Genomic DNA, 13553 nt, shown 5'->3' with positions numbered 1-13553 from the left:
TTGGTGAGTTTGTCGTGAGTTTTCCCCCCTCTCCTGCCCTCCCCTGCCCCCCCCCTCCCTCTCCTTTTCCATCCTGTGTGCTTTGGCATTTGTTCTCATCTGTTCTACACCTTTGCCTCGAGAGAGAGAGGATTGAGAGCGGGCCCATTTTGGGTGCGGCCTACTGGCGTTGACGGCGCGTTGTAAGCCATTTCTGTGCTTATAATGCACGTTTATTATTTACTTTAGTTCGTTTATTTAGGTTTGATACCCTCTTGTCCGGCTCGGACAGCCGGGGGGGGGGGGGGGGGGGGTATTTTCGCCGGAATGGCGAATGCACGCTCTCGTCGCGATGACTTTGAAGGCTTAACCAGGAAGCACGCGTTTGTGTGCGTGCCTCCGGATGGAGTCCCTGTCGAGGACATCATCCTCGCTGTGGGGAGCATTGTCGGGGATGAAAATATACGTGCAGCTTCGCGTATGAACCAGAAAGTGGTGGTGTTCGTTTCGGACGAGGAACTCGTCCATGACGTGGTAAGTGCGGGAATAACCACGGAAAGCGGTCACTTTATGATGGCATCGCCGCTATTAACCCCCACGACGAGAGTGGTTATTTCTAACGTACCTCCATTTATCCCAAATGACAAGTTAATGACCGTGCTATCACGGTACGGTAAAATGGTATCGAGGATTTCAACAATCCCTCTTGGGTGTCGGAATGAACGTGTTAAGCACGTAATGAGCTTCCGCAGACAGGTGTATATGGTCCTTCCAGACCGTGGGGACGACACAGGCCTCAACATCACTTTCAAAATTAATTTTGAAGAGGCAAATTTCCAGCTATACGCATCGTCCACCACCTTAACATGCTTTCAGTGTGGAGCGTATGGACATTTAAAACGTTCTTGTCCCAAAGCCTCGTGTGTCAGGTGTGGCAAGACAGGTCACACTGCCATAGTTTGTAAGGAGGAGGCTGCTCTGCTAATGAATACGCCCAGTGGGAGGGAGGTAAACGCTGCTCCACTAATGAATACTCCCAGTGGGAGGGAGGTTAACGTTGCTCCACTAATTGAGATTCCCAGTGGGGGGGGGGGGGAGGTTATCGCATTGCTACCGCCTAAAATTCCTAATGAGGGTGAATCCAGTGTTCCAAGCGTGAACGTATTTATTCCTCTTCAGCAAAATGTTGAAATGGACACTGATAGTAAAGTGGGGACGAGTAAACGAAGGGCTCCGCATGATAGTGACTCATCTGGAGCAGGTAAAAAGGTTGTGCTCGATTTGCAGGCTATTAGTGAAAAAACTCTTCAGGATGCACCTGGAATCTCTCTGCAAAGCGCGGACCAAATAAATAAAGAGGAAAACCCAGAAAAGAGCATCAGGGTTCAGCCGCTAAAACAACGCGCTTCCATTACTCACACAGATGACGTTAATGATGTAAATAATTCAGGCCACGATACCGTGAATGGTGCATCATTGATCCAAGCGAATGTCGCCGAACAGGCTGACATCCATAATAAATCTGCCAATATAGCAGAAAAGGGCGGAAACATAAATCCACAGGAATGTGGGAATAATGATTTCACGCCAATTGAGGAAATCAGTAATCAATGTGCTGATGTTTCCCAAACACAGCACTGCGTGGACCCCCCAGACAAGGGAAGGCTAGGTTGCATAGCAGGAGAAGAAAACGGTATTGACCCAGACCCCATTGGACCACTTTCTGATTTATCAGAATCGGAAGAGGAGGTGGAGGTAACAGCATTATCACAATTAATGCCAGATCAACCCCCAACCCCTCCCCATATTGTTCTCTCATTCCTCAATGAAACGTATAGACAGCGAAATGTCATCATTGGGGATCATTTCCCTGATTTGGCTCCCTTTATTCAGGCTGCAAAACTAGTCATAAAAAAATCTGAGGAACTAAACCTAACAAAATCGCAGTTTCATCGACTAAAGAAAATCTTAACAAAGGCAAAGAGTGAGTACTCACAGTGTCAGACAAAATTTACTAATGAGTGATGAAGACGCTTAATCTTGCAACACTCAATATAAATGGCGGTGGGGCCAGTCACGTCCGCCAGATCCAAGTGAATAGTTTATTCAAACGGAAACAAGTTGATGTAATATTACTGCAAGAAACTCATATTATTGAGAAGGTTGAACATGACTGGAGCAGCATGTTCAAAGGTAAATGTTTCTTCAGTAATATGTCATCTGTATCTGCTGGAGTGGGGTTTTTGCTAAAACCAGGACTTGTACCTGAATCTTGCCTCTTTCAGGAGGTGATTCGGGGACGTTTTGCCTCCCTAGAATTGGTGATCAATAGCCTGAAGCTTATTATTTTTAATGTATATGCACCAAGCGAGAGTACTGACCGTAAAGCCTTCTTTACTGAAGTGATAAACCATTTAAACTTGTTTGACCCAAATCAGTGCATATGCATGGGGGGAGATTTCAATTGTACGCTAGAGCCCAAAATAGACAGAAATTCACCGGAACCACATCCCGAGTCCCATGGTGACCTCTCCCAGTTCCTTTCAGGTGGGGTTTTTTTGGATGTATGGCGATTGATGCACCCAAATGACCGGCAGTTTACATGGTGTCGATGCTCCAATGGCCAAGTATCCTTAGCGAGGCTTGACCGCTGGTACATCACCCCACGATTAAGGAATATTGTAACCTCCTCAACTATTACCCCTTCCATCTTCTCTGACCACCACATGGTCACGATGGGCCTATCTTTCCCACAATTCAAACGGAGGAGCGCCTATTGGAAATTCAATACAAGCCTTTTGGATGATACCCTGTTTAAGGAAGCCTTTCGCATCCTATGGATAGTAATAGTTGGAAAAAAGCCCCTCTTTGCTTCCACTAACCTTTGGTGGGATAATATGAAAACTCATATACGACTGTTTTGTCAACAGTTTAATTCCCACATCACTCATGAAAATCAAATCACATTGGCACGGTTGGAAACCGAAATTCTAAAACTGCAAAATAAAATGGCAGAGCAGGAAAATGAGACAAATTATAAATTGCTCCTTGAAAAAAGGACCCAACTCCGGGAACTATTACAGGAGAAGGCTGCAGGACTGCTAGTTAGACTGAGAGTAAAAAGCATTAAAGTATCGGATAGTCCTAACAAAGCCTTCTTTCACTTAGAAGCTGAAACGAAGCCTCCCCAGCTTATTTTATCAGTTAAGGACCCCAGTGGGAATGAAATTACAAGTTCTGATGGGGTAAAAATCACTATTAGAAAGTATTATTCTGAACTATTTGCTAAAAAAGATATAAATGAGGATAAAATAAAATGTTTTACCTCCCATCTCCCAACCCTAACTGAGACTCAACGCCTGGAGCTGGATGTGCCCTTAAGCCTTGATGAATTACAGCGTGCCCTGGTTGGAATGGAATCTGGAAAGGCTCCTGGAATTGATGGCCTGCCAGCTGAGCTTTACATGGAATTTTGGGACATCTTGGGCCCAGAACTATTGATTATAATCGATAATGCCAAACAGGTTTTTGGTGTCACCTGTGGCTTTGTGCTCTTCCTGTTTTTAACTTTTTTTTCTTGTCCAACAGGGAACTTTACCTTTGAGGTGTCTAGTCTTGGTTTGATTATCTTCCCAACGATAAACTCAGATCGGTGATTCATAGGCAAGAATCTGTCTCAATGAGTGTGCTTTCCCAAGGAAATTGGCATTATTCTGGAGACCTATCTGCTGGAATGAGCCTATGAATGATAAAAATCCCAGTGTCTTTCAACTCACCTACTCTTCATGGTGGGCATGGTATTGCCAGCATCCTGGTCAAACTCCAATTTCCTGGCCCAACCTACATGGGCACTATATGGGCATTAGCAGCACATCTACTGGTCGTATAAAAGCACACACCTGCACATCCACGTGTTGTTGTTATTGTTGTTGTTGTGTTGCCCCAGTCAGTTCTGGTTGAATAGACCAGTGGCCCAGAGATGATAGCCGGTTGATCTCACAGGAGCGACCCAGAGATACCGCACATCCAAGATGCTGTGCTCTTGCCTACATGAAACCAGGACCATGCAGTCTCCCATGATATGTTTTATTGTGTGTGGAGTGGCCTGGTAGCGGTTGCAGGTGTCGTCAGTGGTGTTGTCTAATCTATGTTTGTTGTGTAAAAGTTGTGGGTGGTATCAGCAAAGGCGTGAAAGGTGAACAGGATCAGACCTGGGGAGTAGTTTCTCTGTGTCATCGATGGGTTGGGGTTTTGTGCCCAATGACTGTTTGGGCCCAGGATCTTCATTGTGCTTATGGTGATGTGGGTGTGGATTTGTTTTTTGTAGTTTTTGTTGTTTGGTGGGGGGATGTTATGAAGGATGTCACTGTAGTGTCTTTGTGGTGTCGTTTTAATGTGTCTTGGGGCCTGTGGGTGGTTGTACATGTAGTGGCTTGGGTGATTAGGGTTGGCATTTGCCATTGCAAGAAACTGTGCACCTCTCATGTCTAAGTGGTGTTTGATTGTTAGCATTATTAGCTGGCATAGTTGATAACTAATCCAATGTACTGTTTGTATGTTAATGATGTTGTTTCTTTGTGGTGTCTGTGCCTGTGAGTGCCCTCAGTTTCAGCCTGGGTGTGCATGTTTTTTAATGTTTGTGATGTGATCTGATAATGACATGGATGTGTTAAAAGTGACACGGAGTATTTTTGTTTGGTGTGTGTGTGTGGAATAGGGATGTTGTTCATTGTGATGTGTAGTGCAGCGCTATGTTCCTTGGTGTAATTTATTAGAAGAGTGTCTGATGATGGTGAGCCAGGTTTGTCCAGTGCTGAGGAAGGGTTGAAGTTGTGCTGTGGTGGTGTTGATGGTGAGCCAGGTTTGTCGGGTGCTGAGGAAGGGTTGAAGTTGTGCTGTGGCGGTATTGATGGTGAGCCAGGTTTGTAGGGTGCTGAGGAAGGGTTGAAGTTGTGCTGTGGTGGTGGTGATGGTGAGCCAGGTTTGTAGGGTGCTGAGGAAGGTTTGAAGTTGTACTGTGGCAGTGTTGATGGTGAGCCAGGTTTGTAGGGTGCTGAGGAAGGGTTGAAGTTATGCTGTGTTGGTGGTGATGGTGAGCCAGGTTTGTAGGGTGCTGAGGAAGGTTTGAAGTTGTACTGTGGCAGTGTTGATGGTGAGCCAGGTTTGTAGGGTGCTGAGGAAGGGTTGAAGTTGTGCTGTGGCAGTGTTGATGGTGAGCCAGGTTTGTAGAGTGCTGAGGAAGGTTTGAAGTTGTACTGTGGCGGTGTTGATGGTGAGCCAGGTTTGTAGGGTGCTGAGGAAGGTTTGAAGTTGTACTGTGGCAGTGTTGATGGTGAGCCAGGTTTGTAGGGTGCTGAGGAAGGGTTGAAGTTATGCTGTGGAGGTGGTGATGGTGAGCCAGGTTTGTAGGGTGCTGAGGAAGGTTTGAAGTTGTGCTGTGGCGGTGTTGATGGTGAGCCAGGTTTGTAGGGTGCTGAGGAAGGGTTTATGTTGCTAGGAGCAGAGGTGATGGTTATATCGTCCGCACATGAGGCTAATTGTATGTTATCGGGTGGTTGTGTAATGTCATGCATGAACTGTAAGTGTAGGGGAGAGGACTGAGCCTTGAGAGATTCCATTCATAAAGTACCGTGTGCGTGATTACCTGCTGTTAAAAATTACGAATGACTGCGTGATAGGTAGTTGGCCAGCCAGCGTTTGGTGCTGTGGTGCATGTTTGTATTGAGTATTTTGTTTGTGTGTAAGACCTTTGGGAGTGTGTCAAATGCTTTGCTGATATCTACTGTGGTGAGAACACCTGCGTGCTGAATTTGTATCTGACTCCATGTCCAATATGCATATGAGCAAGCGAACCTACCTCACTCATCTCCATGCTACTCCAATACAATGTACCGACTTAGCTTCCAAACACTCAACAAGTTCAGACCAAATATTCTTCATATATCAGATTGCACTGATAAAATTCAGCCATATTTATTTGTGCCCACAGCGTTACATTTTGTTTAATGTGGTCCAGAGGTATAGTCGGAGGTTATTGAAATAATAAAAACAGACTGGTCATTGAATCACTTCCATACATGATGCACAAATATTTGATTAGAACTTTATAAAATGCAAACTGCTATGGGCATGGTAAGAGTTAACTGAATTGGAGTTATTTGAAGGCATACATACAGAAACCTCACTTCAATGGAAATAGCTCAGACTCTTTCCCTCTATCTCTCTCTCTGTAGAAATGTCAGTGAGGGTGCAATACCTATAGAAAATGGCTATCGCACTTTGCTCTTTTTGGTCTAGTGTCTGTATCAATTAAATCCAGCTGCCTGTTGCCCTATACATAGTAATTACCACAATGTTTGCCTTTGTTAAATCCATCCATTCATCTTGTCAACCCACAAACCTACCCTGCAGTTATCATTTCACAACATATTTACATATTCATATGATGTTAAAAATGGTTGATGGCATGTTAATGATGGTTGATGGTATGCTAATGATAGTTGATAGATGGTATGTTAATGATGGTTGATGGTATGCTAATGATGGTTGATGGTATGCTAATGATGGTTGATGGTATGTTAATGATGGTTGATGGCATGTTAATGATGGTTGATGGTATGCTAATGATGGTTGATGGTATGCTAATGATGGTTGATGGTATGTTAATGACGGTTGATGGTATCAACCAGTGACATAATAACATTAAGATGTGACATGCTTATGAGTGCCTTTGTATTTTTTTCCTGTAACCATTGACATTTTGGAATCCAATAAGAGTTGAAGGAATTGTACAGATCTCTATTACTCCAATTTACTTTTTGTCTTTTTCTCACTCTTCAGGCATCAGATGAATCATGTGGCAGTGATGCAAGTGACAATGCTTCAGAGGACACCATGAGTTTGTCAGATGGTATGTTTCACACAAATGTATGTTCTCACGTGTGTGTGTGTGTGTGTGTGTGTGTGTGTGTGTGTGCGTGTGTGTGTGTGACATAATAACCATATGTTAATCATTCTTTGAATTCGATCTGTAATTTTATTTTGCCTTCCTAACCCCGGAGATTTCTCCATGGACAATCCAGCCGTGGATTTGTGAGCCTTCGCCGTGATTCTGCTGGTTAATTATTTTCTTTGCACTGAATGAAGTTACACTTTCGGAACATTCCTTAATCTTTTCTTCACTCAATATAATTGTCCGAACAGGAGAAAAAGTTAAGTTTATTATATAATTTGTTTCCTTTTATATATTATTATAACAATTTAAAAGTGAGTATGTATTTTTTATTAAAGAAGTAGAGTTTCTGTTACCATCACGTTTTGAAATGGATAACTATACACCTGTCATGGCAGGAACAGGATGCACAGTTGTGGGCTTGATGCCACTGCAAAATGGGCGAAGAAGCTTCTTACCTGCTCCAGCACCAGACACAAGCAGCATCAGTTTGTGGCACCTCCTCCGACATAATATCGGCAAGGATCTGGCCAAGGTGGTTGCAATTTTTCCCTTGCATCTCATCTCATCTTGCATCTCAAATTTCTCATGTACACCAAGCCTTTAGAAATCAAATAAAAATGGCCACAACTGCGACAAAAGTCGGAAATCAGCCAATTGGAAAACGTGCATTTAAAGCACTCTTAAAAGATGAACTCGATTGGAAAACACACATTTAATACACTATTATAAGATTTACTCGACCCCTCTCATCCATATCACAATCCACCATGGTTATATCAGAATGAGCTGATTTGTCACATGGTCACGGATTGTTTAACCCAAATATGGGTCCGTTCTAAAATTACATAACGCTATTTTTATGGAGCTGCGTACCGTGCATGCTGACAGGCTGGAGTAAACCTTACTAATAATTTTTATTCGACATTTATTCGATTTACAAATCGGGGTACCCCATCTTGTAACTCGTGACTCAAACAAAGCCATTGGAAATCTGATGCAACAAACCCTGGCAGTATATGATCAGCAGAGGCCTACATGCCTGTTGTCTTAGGCCCACCAGAAAACCAAGTGGGCGGCCATATTATTTCGTCTCGGTGCCATGCATGGGCGTGGTGGCTGGAGTCAAACGACAAATGTGGGTGGGGTCTGACAGCTGTCGACCAATGGGTGGACATTTCAAAAATCGACCCCCACCAAAAACCACAACAACAACACCAACTACGCAGAACTCTTGTAGACCTACTACATGTCGCAAGTAAAAAGGAGCTGTAAGAGAGAAACATCCCACAAACTCAGATCTTGAAGATGGCCATTCAAAGTATTTGAGTAACTAGCAACGGTACCCGCCCTATGGGCGGGGCTTCAATTGGGAGGCTCAAATGAAAAGGCAAAATATCAGAAATTGAAGGTTTCTTTTATTTTAAACGATTCATATAAACATCCGTTGAATCATATCACACGCAAATCATCAAAATCTAAACAGTATCTTTCGAATTTCAATAAAAGCCACATCACTGTTCACATCGGTAAATATTATTCCATCGTGTTTCAAATTGTGATCGATACACTATGATCGTGTTTGGTGATCGTGAATCATGATCGATAATCGTGTTCACAATCGCTATGTCGTATGTACTCCCGATACGTGTACCAAATTCCCGATACGTGTAACTGTACCAAATCAACAGTTAAAAGGATCTTGAGCCGATAGCTGTTACGGCCTTGGCAAGATCGATGGAGACAGCGATCTGTTAGCGATCGATGGAGACATGTTGCTTTCCCGGGTGCCGCACAAACGGCTGCACCGATCGCGCGGCACCCTGGAAAGCAACATCGTCACAATGAGAACAATGAACGTTATGCGTGAGTCCAAACCTGAGAATGCTGGAGACTAAAGCTGAAATTGGGAAAACGAAATAGCCTATTTTACTCCTGGAGATCCCAGGATTATCCACCCAAAATATCTTTGCGATTGGTTCAGCAGTTTTTACGGTACCTTCAAACAGACAGACAGACAGACAGACGGACATTTGGTGAATTATAATAAGATGGAGAATGGGACTGTTTTCAGCTTTTCAAATTTTACTATTTGACTCGTGAAAATTGAAATTTCTTTGGTGGATTTGATACACCTTAATGTTGTTGAGAAAAGAAGCTAATCACTAATTTTCATGAAAATACTGTACTGTACTTTGTTTTTGAGTTATGGCCAAAAGGGCTCTTTTGTATTCTTCCTAGCCATTTCTTCTTTTTTTTGTATACAAAGTCGAGGCTCGTGTTAGAGCTAACACATAAAACATAAAAACATAAACAGAAACACACATAAAACATATAATAACGGGAACGGGAGACAAGAGGGGGAGAGAGAGGGAAGCACAACAACAGTAGAGAACAGGGCCATTGGGAGATCTGTGGAAGGGAGAGGGCTGGGGCGGGGTACATGGTATAAACAAGATGTACACTACAAGGACTTTCAGGAAAGAAAACGGAATTTGAAGTAGGTGGATTTGGGGTGGATTAACGGGGTTAGAAAAGGTTTTGGATGGGGGAAGATAAGAGATGGTGTGGACAGCTGTTTTGAAGACCTGGATAAATTTTTATTTAGTTTTGATATTTAGAAGATTGCTCCAACAAACTTGACAATGATCAACATAAGGAAAGTTACATGAGAATGTACCTTTGGTTCTGAAGATTTGAAACATTTAAAAGACGATTAATGGATGATTGGATCACCATAGAAAAATCTGTCTGAAGCTTCTAGATTCACGAAAATTATGTTACTCTTGCACTGTTGCTGTGATTAAAAAAAGTAAATATTGTTTATAGAAAGCTGTCATTATTAGTGTGCAAGCTTATGATGCTTGTTATGATTATTATTCATCAGTAGAACTCTGTGGTAAAAATATCATGATATAAAAATGAAAGGAAGACTTTTATTATTAAAGTGGGAGGTTCAATAAGGAATGTCTTGAGTTGTTGTATGCACCTGGCACTTGAGGAAAAGAAGAGAGTAAATTAGTTCAACAACTTGTTGATTTATTCAAAACATTCAATTGAGTAAACTTACCGTTGATTATTATATACTGAAGTACCCACTCTCGATGGGAGCCGCCAGGGGGGTTGTGTTATTATCATTATTCAAACGTGTAATTCAAAATACGTCTCTAAAATACCTCTTCTGTGTAATTCAAAACACCTCACTGCACTGGAAAACGTGGGGACAGGAATACTGCACTGTAAAGGATAGTGACTTGTAATATACCTTCTCCCACCTGGAGTAGCGCTACACAATACACATTTACAAAAAAAAATTGTTCCACCCCCAAGACCACTGGCAAAGATAAAAACGCCCCTATGTACAAATTGGAGTAATGTTGATCCTATGTAGCAGGTATTGCCCAATAACAATACAATAACATATTGAGTGGAATTTTTTCAAGAGTGGAGGAATTAAAATATTATTACAATGTTGTATTTTGCAATTCTCTCCTGAACTCATCGTTCACTTGTCCCGTTGCTTTACTCGTTCTAATCCTTCCATTATGTTAATAGCTCTTAATTCGATCTGTAATTTAATTTATTTTGCCTTCCTAACTCCAAAGATTTCCAACAGAGAATCCAGGCGTGGCCATTGGAGCCTTTGTAGTGATCCCGCTGGTTAATTATTTTTGTTGCACTCAATGAAGTTACATTTTTGGAACATTCCTTGATCTTTTCTTCACTCAATATAATTGTTCGAACAGTAGAAAGAGTTAGGTTTAATGCTTTGGTGATTTCACATTGTCTTGTGTAAATATGGAGAAATTTTCAATTTCACGTCTTGCTCTAATTAAATATTCTTATTTATAAGAAACGCTAATTCTTAAATTTTTCAGATTTAACTCCAGATTTCACCATTTATTTAGTCCATGAGCTCTGATCCTCAAATCCGAAGACAGATTTCGATTATACAATACACTTTAATTGGTCCGTGAGAGTACATTGTGGTTCCAAGGCAAATCATTTGTCAGCAGGCTGAAACAAAATGGTAGCTAAGGTAGGCTGAGGTGAAAGTGTGGTGAAAGTGTAAGCCAAGGTAAGTCACCAAGGGTAAGCCATTTTTTTTCATGATGACCACCCCATTAATTATCTTCAAAAGGGGTGTTAAATTTTTATGCAAATGCCCAGTTTTCATTCATGTACTTCCTTGGAGATCCCTTAATAAGCATGCAAAGTTTTGGGCCACTATGTTTCATGCCTCTGGAGTTATGGAGGATAGATACACACACACACACACACACACACACACACACTCACACACACTCACACACACACACACACACACACACAGACATTTATTGTTGTAGATTTTGATAGTTGTAATAATAAGGATGATTTTTGATCAAGATAAGAATAAATGTAATTATCCTCACCAGAGAAGAGGGTATTGCATTTGAGTCTGTTTGTTTGTTTGTCAGCACAGAATAAATATGATTTTCTCTGCAACGGTTGGTCCGATTGAGAGGAAATTTTCACCATAGGTGCAACTCCACCTGTAGAATTTTTAAATTATAATTATGACGTCATAGGTCACGTGGCACAGGCGCCATCTTGGAAAAACCGAAAAACGTTCCATCTCTATATCTCCGAAAGCGCTGCATATAAAAAATTGAGACATGGCTCATTGTAAAGAGCTCTCCATGTGGAATAACATATGCTAATGATGATGTCAAAGGTGCCTCCATTATGACGTCATAATTCGACAAGTACAAAACGTCATCCGATCAAGATTAAATTTATTGAGCATCATCTAGGGATAAATTAGTGGAGAAAAAAAAACGACGATGTCATTGGTCACGTGGTTTGGCCGCCATATTTGTTTTAACACAAAAGCCTTAAAAAAACACTGAAAACATGTCCTGGTGAGGGTCTGCAATCTGATTGCTCTTTCTTGTTATCATTCTGTTTGACATACAGGTTGCACTGCCAGTGGAACTGAATGAGCCCCTCAACACACTGCAGCGACTTTGTGAAGAGTTAGAGTACAGTGAGCTCCTTGATGCTGCTGCAGAGACTGATGACCCCACACAGCGCATGGTGTGACGTCAAGCCATTTTGGGTTTTGATTTATATCGTGTCTCTTTACGGAACAGCATTGATGAGATATGATACTGTTTCTGAAGGTTCTGGTTACAGCATTTGCTGTGTCTGGCTACGCTGCAACTTATTATCGTGCTGGAAACAAGCCTTTTAACCCTGTGCTTGGAGAGACGTATGAGTGTGTGCGGGAAGACAAAGGATTTCACTTCATTGCAGAGCAGGTTCGATGTTTCTTTGAACAAAATTTCATCAAGCACAACAGACACATATTCTCAATACCTAAGGCTTACCCTGTTGGAATGATTGTATCAAAAAATCCAATGACGATGTGCAATTATATAATACTATAATATACAATGACAATATACAATGACAGTGAACAATATACAATAATAGTGCTACGATTGTCATTGTCTAAGTTCACAAATAATTGCAAAAACTATGACTGGAAGTGTCATAATTTCCATGTATGCCCACAGGTCAGTCATCATCCTCCAATATCTGCCTGTCATTGTGATTCCAAGAACTTTGTATTTTGGCAAGGTGGGTTCACTCACTTCTGCATGTACCAAGTCGTTTTAGCTTCATAGTACCATGGATTATCCTTCACACATGAGGTTTCTAATCAAGTGAGAACAATTCAAGAACATCTTACCAAAATGGGAAATTTGTCCTTTATTAGTCCCCTACCGGTGTACACCGGAGGGGACTATAGGTTTGCACGCCGTCCCTCCGTCTGTCAGTCAGTCAGTCTGTCAGTCCGTCACGCAAAGAACAGCTTTCCGGACTTTTTTTCCTAAACTCTTAATGCTAATGATTTCAAACTTGGCACATGGTTTTCTTATGATAAGTTACAGATCAAGTTCGAACTTCACGACGTTTCGATCATTTTAGACAAATTTATGGCACTTTGAACTTTGGTAATTCTGATAATTCTGATGATCCTTAACTCAGTGCCATTTTAAGTTTTAATTTCCTTTAAAAAAGATTTTCTCTGCAATAATAGGACCGATTGAGATCAAATTTTCACCGTAGGGGGACTCGGTCTGTAGAATATTTTAATGGTAATTATGACGTCACAGGTCACGTGGTTCGGCCGCCATATTGTTTTTCGTGAAAACACGAAAACCCCCTTTTCTCTGCAACGGCTGAACAGATCGAGGCCAAACTTTTCAGGCAGAATCGCATACGCATGATGAACAAAACAGTCAGCGAGCATGACGTCATGCATCACATGGTTTCAGATATATAACGTTTTTCAGCATGAACCTTTAAAACCGAGCTCCTCCCTCATTTTTGATCCAATCGAGGGGAAACTGCCCAGATCTGTTCAGCATGTCAGTATACTAAAATGTCTTTTTGGAATTTGCGATAGGGCACGTGGTTTGGCAGATATCGTTAATTAAACGAAAATATTTAAAAAATGGATATCTCTTGAATCGCCAGCACCTCAGACCGTGAGTTGGTAATTATATAATTCACATAGTGCAATACGTGTAGGCCGCTCCACGGAGCGACCTTGCAGGCTTATCAACGAGGC

General features: G+C 41.8%; 1 protein-coding gene across 1 annotated transcript in view; it reads left to right on the top strand.

Moving 5' to 3' along the window:
- Positions 1 to 13553, top strand: part of OSBPL6 (oxysterol binding protein like 6) — a 182165-nt gene that overhangs the window by 138663 nt on the left and 29949 nt on the right. The window contains exons 15-19 of the mRNA XM_078787034.1: positions 6820 to 6889; positions 7330 to 7466; positions 11891 to 12010; positions 12097 to 12234; positions 12493 to 12556. Of these exons, the coding sequence (XP_078643160.1) occupies positions 6820 to 6889; positions 7330 to 7466; positions 11891 to 12010; positions 12097 to 12234; positions 12493 to 12556 (529 nt within the window). The remainder of the gene's footprint in view (positions 1 to 6819; positions 6890 to 7329; positions 7467 to 11890; positions 12011 to 12096; positions 12235 to 12492; positions 12557 to 13553) is intronic.

This window comes from Myxine glutinosa, chromosome 1 (assembly GCF_964187855.1).
Source record: "Myxine glutinosa chromosome 1, kmMyxGlut1.1, whole genome shotgun sequence".
NCBI classification, from domain to species: Eukaryota; Metazoa; Chordata; class Myxini; order Myxiniformes; family Myxinidae; genus Myxine; species Myxine glutinosa.
The sequence above is the reverse complement of the archived record's forward strand: the minus strand, read 5'-3'. Positions and strand labels throughout refer to the sequence as shown.